This window comes from Tenebrio molitor, chromosome Y (genome assembly GCF_963966145.1).
Source record: "Tenebrio molitor chromosome Y, icTenMoli1.1, whole genome shotgun sequence".
Lineage (NCBI taxonomy): Eukaryota > Metazoa > Arthropoda > Insecta > Coleoptera > Tenebrionidae > Tenebrio > Tenebrio molitor.
In genome coordinates this window covers 2,653,020-2,665,860 of record NC_091056.1, presented here as the reverse complement: position 1 = coordinate 2,665,860, position 12,841 = coordinate 2,653,020, and the positions used below count along the sequence as shown (strand labels likewise).

The window sequence follows — 12,841 nt, the reverse complement described above, 5'->3', positions numbered from 1 at the left end:
ACCCGGCTGGTTGTTTCGTTCAGAGTTTTGTGATTTATTGCAGGGGCGTGTAGCTCCTGAAACCCACACAAAAGGGCAGCTTATTAGGAGGTAACTACTTTTACGGCCGCAACCCCTTGGCAACCGGGTGTAAACATGTACTGTAGTTTCAATTTGGTTGTAGGTCGTAAAATTTTATAGTAGTAAAAATGATGTGAAGTTGACAACTGCGAAATGGCAATCAAAACTTTTCAAGTTCTTTACACATCTCTCTTTGAAATGAATTATAATTTATCTTAAAAACAAGTGAACGAAACTGTTTGGAAAAAAATAATTAATTTAATTTTAATTAAAAAATACTTGCGGCCATATTTTGATAGGCAACCCGGCAGAAACGTATTTCTCTACTCACAATTATCTATAAAAATTATATTTTAATTAAAAAACAGATGAACGTAGAAATCATGCAGTGGGATCTCGTACTATAAGATTTAAACAGCTGATCCGTTACAGGTTGATAATACGATGGGGGAAGGGGACAGACAAGACAAGAGACAAGTGAAATTAATTAACATACAATAGCTAAAGAATCACGCAAGCGCTTACTCGCTTAAGGCTCCACGATCCCTCACGTAGCGCCTATACTAAATACATGGAGTTATTTTTTTCGGAATTTTTCTACAAAATCAACTTTGAAGCAATGCTTGACTTTTGGTTGGTTAGTAGGCACCTAAACGGAGGTCGATAGCATATTATTTAAAAAAAAAATATAACAATTAATTTGTAATTAAATAAAAACGCGAAATCATTTTTTTCGGATTTTTTTGTCCTGGAACGTTATTTCGTGGTAAGTAAACACTCATTTGATAGATAATTGAAATACGGAGGTCGATAACATTTTCTTTTTTCGTTTACTGTCGTAGTTTTTTTGTTATTTATAAAAAATAAATCCGAAAAAAGGCAACCAAAAGTACTTAAGACGACGCGGCCCTTGCCGCTCGGACATGGTTTATGGCTAGTGAGAGCGACTTACGCAGGTCCTTATAACGCACTAATACTTTTATGACCGAGGGTTCGGTCAGTCCATTGCTTTGGGCCGTCATTTATTACAGGGGGTCTTCAACGCACTTGTGCTCTACAATTTTTGCGGTATTATAAAAACAGGTCGCACTGATCAGGATTTTCATTGATTCGCGTGCCATAAATATTATGCGCCATTTTTGATGAAAGAATGAGTGAACATGTTTTTGTGCGAGAAATATACAGTGAATTTTTTTATCAATGAACCATAGGGAACAATTTTATTTAATGAAACATTTATAAGCTAAATTATAAATTTTAAAGTAAAGAGGTTGCAAAACTTCACGAACAATTGGTAAATGTTTTTTTTTTTTACCTACAATATGAAAGATGCAGGTATAATAAGTGAAACGACCCTTCCAAATGTTTACCAAAAATATTGCAGGTAAACAAGAAGGTAGAGAATATCGACATCGACATAGTGTTATTACTTACTACAATTTTTTCAGATAACCAACTTATCAACTTTCATGAATTAATTTCTTTTTATTATTTTAATAAAAATAAAAAAATAGATTTTTAACGCCTTATCTAAATGAATAAAAATTCGAATTGAGTTAATATTAAAATATTAACAATGCAAAATTATAACTATTTTTTTAGTATTTGACTGACCTCTGAAGTCTAGGATCCACTAATTCTGGAAGAAAGTCCCAAAATAAAACGTTTCTAAGTGATTTTCAATTTCCAATTTATCAATTTCATGCCAGAATCTATCGTCCCTTTTAATTATGCAATATTTTAAATCAGAATTGATTTTCTCTTTCGTAGCAGTATATAAACAACGAAGTAACAAATATCACGATTGGTGATATTTGTGGTACTCGTACCTAATTATTATAAGGATGTGATGTTTTTAATTTTATACGGTTTTCATGATCCATCGTTAAATAAATCAATTGTTAATTCACGTGTGGAATATGGTCACTTTATTACAAGAATTGCATCCGAATTTATTAATCCATCTCTTTGCTAAAAATGATTTATATTTATCAATAAACATGGTACAACTTTTAACATTCAATCCGATAATATGCTCCAATTTTTCTGTCGCTTTGTTTTGTCACAGAAGTTCGAATGAATGATTTTTCTGAATACAAAATTTCTTTTACCGTATTTGTAGTGTCAGTATTCCGAAATAATGGTTTATGGGGATAACGGGAACGGGTTTATTGGCCGTCGTCTGTGTCGGCATTTCTACCTGACAGAAATGCATGCATTTTGTGACCATAACTTCTGCTCGAAGGCCCCCCGGCAAATTGATTGACACCCGTCAAAATTTACAGAGTATACAACCCACATTCCCCGAAACTGGAATTTTATTTTACTCCACTGGAGCCTTAAGGCTGTATGACACGATGCTAAATTTTGTAGAAAATTTGTTAGAAAATGAGAGAGGACCAATGAACGATCAGGATCTGACAAAGACAGACTATGATCCTGATCGAGGGTCTCTCTCAGTTTATAACAAATTTTCTACAAAATTTAGCATCGTGTCAAACAAGCTTTAGCGGCTAAATGGTGAACTGAAAACGTTTCGCCTAGTGCGACATTGCAGCGATATTAAATATTAAAAGTCGCGATCGCGATAACGCTTTAAAGGATCCCACAAACCAACGCGGTGGCGGCTGCGGTGGCGGTAGCGGCCGCGGTGGCGATTGCGATCGCGATCAGTAGCATTCAAACCAAAGCGATTTGTTCGCTGGATCGCAGTCGCATTTGTTTTTTTTTTTTAGTGTTGATATCAATATGGCTTCCTGTGAATGTGAATCTGAAGAGTTTCTAGTTTTGACTGCACTCTTAGAAGACGCCGAAAATATAAGGTAAGTACCGAAGCAAAAGTATTGTACGATGTAATTATTTTGTTGTTTTAATTAAATTCAGGAAAACAAGGAAATGGGTGCATGAAATTAATATGGTCCGCCGGAAGGAAGGTGAATTTCACACATTATACCCACTCCTTCGAAATGATGAGGAAAGATTTTTCTTATATTTTCGAATGTTTTGATGAACTTTTAAATCTTATCAAAGATGATATACAAAAGCAGTGCACTAATTATCGGGAACCCATCGAACCAGTGGAACGTCTGACAGTCACACTAAGGTAGAAAATCATTTTGTAGTCGTAATATATTCTTAGATTAATGCAACTTATTTATTAATTAGTCGGGTTAAACAATACATTAATTGGATTAATAATGAAGAGACTCTGAAAATCCCTCGTAGAAGGAGGCACTAGTAGCCACACCTTGAGTAGTATGATCATTGGTGTCGCTGGACGAATATGTCATTTGAGTATAATCTGATTCTGAGACAGGAGAGTTTATAGTCATAGCAGATGTCTCCGTAGAAGATGGGCCAGGATGTACACTGACTGTAGTGGTGGTGTATCCGTCTTCCGCTTGTTGATTTAGTTCTTCTTCCATGAGCAATTGGGCTATTTTAAACTTTGTCATAGTTTAACGTCTTGGCGAAAATTTTTTCAAAGTTTTTGCGTAACTTAAAAATATTAGATCTACGTCATCATACGCCGCTTGTGTATTGTTGCAAGGTTTTTTGTCGAAATATGCTATAACTTTATCAATTGAGGTTGGCGTCTGGGTTTGCTCCTCCAATCGCCTCTTTCGAGTAGTACTGTTTCTTTGAGAAGTGTTGGTTCTAGGAGTGACTGGAGTTTTTGTTCTAGCAGTGTCTGATGTGTTAGTTGTTTGAGTGACTACAGTTTGTGTGCTAGTTACTGGAGCATTAGTTATTATGGAAGCGTTTGGCGATAGTGGTCCCCCATGAAAAAGGTCGTCTTCGTTTTGGGAAACTGTATCGGCGCCTGCATTGTCAGATCGTAGAACCTCTTCTCCCTCACTTTGCAACGGGATTGTCTCATATCCACCTGGTACGTTAGCTACATTAGTATTTGTACTAGCAAATTGCAAAAAAGGCTTAAATATTTCCATTTGCTTCGCCCACGGCCATGTTTTGTAGCGATCGAGGATTTTTCGTTCTTGACCAGTGTGAGTAACAACTTCTGATCGTAAGTGTTTGGCATAACAATCGCGCAAATTTTTCCATTTTTTCTTCAAAGTATCACCTGAAAATAAATTAGTACCTATACGTATGTTTTTGTTTTTCAGGTTTCTGGCCACAGGGGATTCTTTTAGCACTATCGGTCATAGTTTTCGCATGGGTTTTTCCATAGTAAGTAGCATTGTTGCCGAAGTATGTGATGTAATCTGGCAAAGGCTTCAACCTACATACATGCCTCAACCTACTGCAGAAATATGGGAGAAAGCAATATCTGGATTTCAAGAAAAGTGGCACTTTCCAAACTGTATCGGAAGCATTGATGGCAAACATGTAACCATAAAATGCCCTAACAAAACTGGCTCAAATCATTTTTGCTACTTACATAAATTTTCTATCGTTTTACTCGCTATTGTGGACCCAGATTATAAATTCAGTTGTATCGATGTCGGTGCGTATGGTAAAAATAGTGATGGAGGAATTTTCGAGGTGTCAAAAATGGGGCAAAGGTTTGCTAGTGGCACATTTGATCTTCCACCAAGTCGACCACTAGCAGGGCAGAATGAAGCTACCCCTTGTGTACTTGTCGGTGACGAAACCTTTACACTATCTCTATATTTGATGCGTCCATATCCATATAGACAAGTACGACATGACAACAGAAAGGAGAACTTCAACAAGGGATTATGTCGTGCTAGACGTGTAGTGGAAAATGCTTTTGGAATTTTAACTCAGAAATGGAGAGTATTTTTTAGGCCTATTGAAGTTAAGGTGGAGACTACAAAACAGATTGTAAATGCAGCATGTGTTCTACACAACTATTTACGAGTCAAAAAATCTGATCAGCATTTTCTTCACTTGTTAGACCCGTATGAACCAATAGTGGACGGTTTTGCTCCCTTACCAATTGATGGACGAAGAGCAACGAATTTCGCTTTTGAAGTTCGCGAAAGATTTACTAATTACTTCAATAGACAATAATAATTGCTAATTCGTGTTAACACTTCGCATTGAATTGTAGATAATTACTTGCATCTCCAAAAATAAATATAAAATACCTATTGTACATTTTATTAGTAATGAATAGGTACTCACCGTCAGTGTTTAACAGGGCTCCTATTTCATCCCACGTTTTATTTTTTCTTCGATTATTTTTATATTCTGGATGAGAAAGATCATATAGAATTTTATAATTTTTTACATTTTCAATAAGTTTTTCGGTTGTGATCGACATTTTTGTGCAATAATCACGAAAACAATCAGCGCGTGCAGCGGTCAAATGTAACAGGACGCGTTTGAACGCCACCGCGATTGTGAACGCTGCAAATTACCGCTGAAGTTATCGCCAGATCGCTCCTGTCTGAACAGGAACACTACAAGTGTATTGTAACATCTGATCGCCACCGCGGCCGCTACCGCCACCGCGTTGGTTTGTGGGATCCTTAATATGGCCGTTATTTAAAAATCGCGATCGCCGATAGCGGCGTTATGCAAAAATCGCGGTTTTGCTCATTACTAAAACAAAGGCAAAATGACAATAAAGCTTGAACTACATCAATTTTTTTTAAACTGACAGAAGTTTGATGTCCCACTATTTATGCTCCCAATAGTACTTGTGGCATTTTTAAGTAATACAAAAATACGTTAGTGCTTGCGACAATTTTTTGGGGCAGTATCTTACACTACAAACATTCCAACTGGCATGTCAAATACTTCACTTATTGTCAATATGCTCCAATATTTACTGCAACAATAACCTGCAATATTTAGATACCTACGAGTACCTGCATACCCACTTGTTGAACATATTTATCACATTCTGAAAAAGCCACAATCAAATATTTAAAAACTTACCATTCAATGGTGAGTTGCTAATTGCTTCAGAGCTCTCAAGTGACTGGGAAAGCTGATGTCTCATTTTGGTGGTATCACAATAACAAATCCTGAATAATGACTCATCTTTCAACAACCACACACAACGGTCCGTTGATCGGCACAGTTCACTCTGTAATATACAACAGAATAAGCAATAAACACGTTCATCAGAAAATTCGATTTTGCAAAAGGTTAACATAACCTAAAAATACAGCCACTCGCTTTACATTCACAATGAGTAAATTTTAACCATAAGCAAACAAACTACTGCATGTGAGCAACTATGAAAAATATAATCAATGATGAATATAATTAACAATTTATGAAAAGAAAAAGTGTAGCAGGTCAAAGTGCCACTATTCGTTTTGGCCGGGGTAGGAGGCCAAGAGGTCCTACTTATGCTCGCGGGACAATAAGATCGCTGTTCGAAGATCAGGAACAAGCAACACAACGCACGGCATATGACGTCGCGACGCGCCCACCCTGCCGTAACCTTTTTTGGGGACGCTCATTTCGAAATAATTCAGTTTGTTTGTGCCGTCAGTCAATTCATTTTGAGTTTATCGGTTCAGGGTTCATTTTTGTTTATCGGATCACTTTCAGTTTTATTTCGGTTTCGCTTTCAGTTTCACTTTCGGTTTTCGTTTGTTTCTTTCGCGGTTTCTTTAGAGTTTTCATTGTAGAGTCTTTGTGCCAGCCAGTTTTGGGGCGGCTGGAATCACACATGTTAGCCCCTAAATTTTAGGCTGAGGTGGCCTCACGCCTCTAGGCTGTCTAGCTGCGGCCTATCTATTCATCGTTCGCTTTTTTCTTCTTTCTCCTTTCCTTTTCCTTCAATCCTTCCTCTTCTTCTTCTCAGCTCGGGTAACCGTACGGCAAAGTTAATTCCGATTCCCTTTTGTTCCCGTGACTTGCCGGAAAGTTATCTTCTTCTCTTCTTTTCCCTAACCTTCTTCCTTCATCCTTGTGGTGTCCAACCTTTTGAGATCCTGCGGGAAATTGCCGTCAACATCTATCGTGTGTTACGCGTGGACTCACCGACACATTACCGCTTCGACGTCCGGATTTTTCGATCGGTGAAGTCCAACGTAAACAAACCGGCGCCATGTTCGACCATCTGTCATTTAGCGTGCAAGTGTAGGATCGCCGGAAGTTGTCATCAAGATGCGCGGTCAGTACAATAACCGGGACGCCTTATCGCCCAACGGAATAAGGTCCAGATCTTTCGGGTTGATCTCCTAGAGCCGGGGGTAGCCAAAAAAAAAAAAACCGATCGCGAGCGGAAATTAAAGAGGACTCGGTCGGCGACCGCCGAGCGGGCGGCAGGTGCCGCAAGTCGCGAGCTGCGAATCACGTGCGTGGCGTTCGGGATCCGCAATCATCCCTGTGGGTGGATTGCCGAACGCCATGGCGCTTATCGTCCGGCGCTGCCAGCCTTCGGGGCCGTCGAGGAGCCCGAAGATTTACCGTTTTACCGTTTACCGTTTTGCCGTGGTCGAGAAACCCCTCGTCATCTAGCGAGATAGAGGTAATTATCCTTCATTAGCGAATTCACTTCACTAATTTTCGTCCGTTAGGGGTGGTTCGAGCCAGATTACCGTTACCGTACCGCGAAGGAGAACCGGAAAGTCCTCCTTCGAATTATCGAGAAGCAACCCCTTTCAGCGGAAAGGTAATTACCGAATCGATTGAGTTTTGCAACACTAACGACAATTCGTTAGGGGTTGTTCTTTAGGGTCAGCCGGACCAGTCATCGTTATTTGGGGCGATAGTTCGGACCAGGAACGTTATTCCTTAGGGTCATTCGTCGCCGCATCGTTCGTCAGAGTGGTCGTCGCCAGACCGCAAACCGTCCATTAAGGTCATCGGACCACGTACCGTTTCACCAAGGACTAAAGAAAATCGTCAAGGTCACACCACGTTACCGGCGTAAGATAAGTCGCACAATTTAATTGCGGATTTGCGAAAAATCAAAGAACGCCTCAAATATCCCGCTTCTCAATATTTAGAACCGTTTCAATTTGTAAAAATCTCGCATTTCAATAATTTCAAATTTTTAGAAAGACTTCACAAAGCTCAAGTTTTCAAATTTCACATTTCAATTATTAGTAGCAGTTCTTCTACTTCCAGTAAATTTGCAATTTTTTTCAATTATAGAATCGATGTTAAATTAACGTTGTAAATTTATGAAAGCAGAAGACTGCGCTTCATTCTTGTTTCACGCATGCAACAGATTTTCCTTTCGTTTTTTTTTTCATCGGAGTTGTATTAATTTTAAGTTTATTCACAAATAAGTTACAAGGTCACCTGTAAAGGAAAGCTTTCTTGATAAGACCAGAATAAGGTATTGAATAAGATCATTAATGTGAACTGGTTCGAAATTTCAATTAACAAAATTACGTAGAGTAACGTTGCCAATTCCACGGACCAGTGCACACTTAAGTAAGCATTTCGAATTTCCTGGACTGTTGGACAAAAATTGAATAAACCAATTATTTAATTCGCAAGGAATTAAGTTCTTTCGTATTGACTCCGAAGCATCCGAGAAACTGAGCACTTGTCCCGGCAGCTGGACAAGCTTAACAACCAGCTCAAGACAATAGCTGCCTGGCGCCCATTTTTTTATAATCCGAACCCACGCCCTATGCCCCGAAAACCCCCTGAGAGCCCGGAGCTGTCACTGGCCAATTTTTGGTCACACAAATATTGGCGCCCAACGTGGGGCCCGATTTCCCGACTTTTTGGAGCAACCACAAATTTTCGTTTATCGCTCATCTTCATTTTCGCGAAATTTGTAAACCAATTTGGGCCTCGAGGGCTCGCTTGCATTTGACAGCCACAAATTTTGACGCTTGGATTTTCGAGGGCCTGTCAAGTCAATCGAGCCGCCACAAATTTTGACGCGATTTGTTAGGGGTGTGATTTGTCAACTTTGTAGCAGTCACAAATTTTGACGATTTTGCTTCCTCGTTTGAATTCCGCAAATTTGGTCAGTTTGGCTCATTCAGCTTTGTTTATCGTGTTTGTGACTCAACTACAGATTTGGCAAGATCACAGATTTTTCATTGTTCAACAATCGGAGCTTTGGGTTTGGGTTTCAGAGAAATTTCAGTTTTCAATTTTTTTACCGTGTAAGAGAAGCAGGAATTTTGCAGAGAAAATTAGCGGATTGTATTCAGTCTTATCTCGTGTCTTCACAGATAAGAAATTTTTTGAGAACGTTATCGCGCTGCGAAACACTTTTTCGGGTGACATGTTTGTTTGAGTTCCATCCTTGTCGCACAATCGGAGAAACGGTGGACATTTCGCCAATGTCAAGGTCAGACACTCGAAGACCTCCAAGTGTCTCTATGAGCGATTTTTTTGCGGATGACGTTCCGTGGAATCGTGGAAAACGCTTCGTCGCATTTTCACTTTCCGTTTTCGAGCGCTGCAGCGAAAATCGCGTTGCATTTTTTTTCGTCGAATTTTTTGAAGTGATCGAGACCAAAAATTTTACCGTGGAGTTTGTTCAGGAAAAGTTTATTTGAAAAACCCCATTTATGACAAATCCCGAATTCGACTTACATCATACCGCAGTACTCAAGTACTAATTGACATTGAGATTCAGTTTTCAATCGTTTGATACGCGCAGATATCAACTAGCCATTTTGTGGCGGAATCAAAACTTTTCCATTGAACAAATTTTGACGTTTTTGAGAAGACTTCATCTTCGTTTGGTGTAAAAAGAAAAAGGCAACCGCGTTACCTTTTCTTTTTTCTTTTTGAGGAGGGGGGTAGTGTAGCAGGTCAAAGTGCCACTATTCGTTTTGGCCGGGGTAGGAGGCCAAGAGGTCCTACTTATGCTCGCGGGACAATAAGATCGCTGTTCGAAGATCAGGAACAAGCAACACAACGCACGGCATATGACGTCGCGACGCGCCCACCCTGCCGTAACCTTTTTTGGGGACGCTCATTTCGAAATAATTCAGTTTGTTTGTGCCGTCAGTCAATTCATTTTGAGTTTATCGGTTCAGGGTTCATTTTTGTTTATCGGATCACTTTCAGTTTTATTTCGGTTTCGCTTTCAGTTTCACTTTCGGTTTTCGTTTGTTTCTTTCGCGGTTTCTTTAGAGTTTTCATTGTAGAGTCTTTGTGCCAGCCAGTTTTGGGGCGGCTGGAATCACACATGTTAGCCCCTAAATTTTAGGCTGAGGTGGCCTCACGCCTCTAGGCTGTCTAGCTGCGGCCTATCTATTCATCGTTCGCTTTTTTCTTCTTTCTCCTTTCCTTTTCCTTCAATCCTTCCTCTTCTTCTTCTCAGCTCGGGTAACCGTACGGCAAAGTTAATTCCGATTCCCTTTTGTTCCCGTGACTTGCCGGAAAGTTATCTTCTTCTCTTCTTTTCCCTAACCTTCTTCCTTCATCCTTGTGGTGTCCAACCTTTTGAGATCCTGCGGGAAATTGCCGTCAACATCTATCGTGTGTTACGCGTGGACTCACCGACACATTACCGCTTCGACGTCCGGATTTTTCGATCGGTGAAGTCCAACGTAAACAAACCGGCGCCATGTTCGACCATCTGTCATTTAGCGTGCAAGTGTAGGATCGCCGGAAGTTGTCATCAAGATGCGCGGTCAGTACAATAACCGGGACGCCTTATCGCCCAACGGAATAAGGTCCAGATCTTTCGGGTTGATCTCCTAGAGCCGGGGGTAGCCAAAAAAAAAAAACCGATCGCGAGCGGAAATTAAAGAGGACTCGGTCGGCGACCGCCGAGCGGGCGGCAGGTGCCGCAAGTCGCGAGCTGCGAATCACGTGCGTGGCGTTCGGGATCCGCAATCATCCCTGTGGGTGGATTGCCGAACGCCATGGCGCTTATCGTCCGGCGCTGCCAGCCTTCGGGGCCGTCGAGGAGCCCGAAGATTTACCGTTTTACCGTTTACCGTTTTGCCGTGGTCGAGAAACCCCTCGTCATCTAGCGAGATAGAGGTAATTATCCTTCATTAGCGAATTCACTTCACTAATTTTCGTCCGTTAGGGGTGGTTCGAGCCAGATTACCGTTACCGTACCGCGAAGGAGAACCGGAAAGTCCTCCTTCGAATTATCGAGAAGCAACCCCTTTCAGCGGAAAGGTAATTACCGAATCGATTGAGTTTTGCAACACTAACGACAATTCGTTAGGGGTTGTTCTTTAGGGTCAGCCGGACCAGTCATCGTTATTTGGGGCGATAGTTCGGACCAGGAACGTTATTCCTTAGGGTCATTCGTCGCCGCATCGTTCGTCAGAGTGGTCGTCGCCAGACCGCAAACCGTCCATTAAGGTCATCGGACCACGTACCGTTTCACCAAGGACTAAAGAAAATCGTCAAGGTCACACCACGTTACCGGCGTAAGATAAGTCGCACAATTTAATTGCGGATTTGCGAAAAATCAAAGAACGCCTCAAATATCCCGCTTCTCAATATTTAGAACCGTTTCAATTTGTAAAAATCTCGCATTTCAATAATTTCAAATTTTTAGAAAGACTTCACAAAGCTCAAGTTTTCAAATTTCACATTTCAATTATTAGTAGCAGTTCTTCTACTTCCAGTAAATTTGCAATTTTTTTCAATTATAGAATCGATGTTAAATTAACGTTGTAAATTTATGAAAGCAGAAGACTGCGCTTCATTCTTGTTTCACGCATGCAACAGATTTTCCTTTCGTTTTTTTTTTCATCGGAGTTGTATTAATTTTAAGTTTATTCACAAATAAGTTACAAGGTCACCTGTAAAGGAAAGCTTTCTTGATAAGACCAGAATAAGGTATTGAATAAGATCATTAATGTGAACTGGTTCGAAATTTCAATTAACAAAATTACGTAGAGTAACGTTGCCAATTCCACGGACCAGTGCACACTTAAGTAAGCATTTCGAATTTCCTGGACTGTTGGACAAAAATTGAATAAACCAATTATTTAATTCGCAAGGAATTAAGTTCTTTCGTATTGACTCCGAAGCATCCGAGAAACTGAGCACTTGTCCCGGCAGCTGGACAAGCTTAACAACCAGCTCAAGACAATAGCTGCCTGGCGCCCATTTTTTTATAATCCGAACCCACGCCCTATGCCCCGAAAACCCCCTGAGAGCCCGGAGCTGTCACTGGCCAATTTTTGGTCACAAAACTTACCAACTTTATTTGTCCTATTCTCACTGTTTGAACACCAAAATAAAAACGGACAAAAACCATGTGCGCCACAGAACACTTAATATAAGAACTAAAAGTTCCTAAGTTAAACCACAGTATAACCAGTAGCGATACGAAATGACAAATCCATAAGAAAAGCATTGGGTCGTAATGAACACGACTAAATGACGGTTTGGGTAGTAAAGTCCTTGAAAATGGTTTGAATTCATTTGAAATTTGTAGTGGTAGCCTTGAATCACTATGAATTCTCTGATTAATAAATGCAAATTCAACTAAAACTTTCTGTTTTCTGAAATATGCCTGAATTTGTATGTATAAGGAGTTGCCTATTCATATCACACGCTGTTTGAGAAGTGACGGTTTGGGTAGTAAAGGTCAATAAGGCTCACGTTCGCAAATCAAGTTGTCTGTCGCTACTGGTTATTATACTGTGGTTAAACGTTGGCAACACAAATAAGAACACAAAGTCTGTGCAGCGATCCTGGCAGAGGGGTGACAAACTAAATGACCGCGCGAAAAATTTGAACGCAACCATTTCTATACTGCTTCCTTCATAAGCATAAGTTTTTTTTAGTTGTTAAGATATTAAAGTTGAAAAACTAAATTCGGCTTAAAAAAATAAATATAGTTTTTCACTTTAAAATCTTACCATTTTTAATTTTAAAAGTAGGAAAATACCGGGTGATTCAGATTGGTATTCGCGCCCCTATATCTTTTTTA

The 12,841-nt window shown here is 40.0% G+C and overlaps 1 protein-coding gene and 2 long non-coding RNA genes across 9 annotated transcripts in view; all 3 read left to right on the top strand.

The window, feature by feature from the left end:
• LOC138140549 (uncharacterized) overlaps positions 1 to 12,841 on the top strand; it is a 390,561-nt gene that overhangs the window by 45,175 nt on the left and 332,545 nt on the right. The window lies entirely within an intron of this gene.
• Positions 2,653 to 5,143, top strand: LOC138140565 (uncharacterized). Its single transcript, XM_069061638.1, has 3 exons — positions 2,653 to 2,882; positions 2,944 to 3,163; positions 4,188 to 5,143. Exons 2-3 carry the CDS (start codon positions 2,964 to 2,966, stop codon positions 5,056 to 5,058), a joined length of 1,071 nt encoding a protein of 356 aa, XP_068917739.1. The 5' UTR covers positions 2,653 to 2,882; positions 2,944 to 2,963; the 3' UTR covers positions 5,059 to 5,143.
• On the top strand, positions 6,283 to 11,906 carry LOC138140511 (uncharacterized). 7 transcript variants are annotated; one of them, XR_011162533.1, is made up of 4 exons: positions 6,283 to 7,480; positions 7,530 to 7,624; positions 7,688 to 11,067; positions 11,117 to 11,906. It is a non-coding gene; the product is annotated as an uncharacterized lncRNA (long non-coding RNA). The 7 variants fall into 7 exon arrangements; XR_011162529.1 differs by having other exon boundaries at positions 7,674 to 11,067; XR_011162534.1 differs by having other exon boundaries at positions 6,283 to 7,624; positions 7,674 to 10,923; positions 10,973 to 11,067; positions 11,131 to 11,906.

What these genes read in the sequence shown, in the direction of transcription:
- LOC138140565 (XM_069061638.1), top strand. Translation starts at nt 2,964, where the DNA reads ATGAAATTAATATGGTCCGCCGGAAGGAAGGTGAATTTCACACATTAT. An exon ending in CGTCTGACAGTCACACTAAG is followed by an intron (nt 3,164 to 4,187) that starts GTAGAAAATCAT and finishes TTTGTTTTTCAG; the next exon opens with GTTTCTGGCCACAGGGGATT.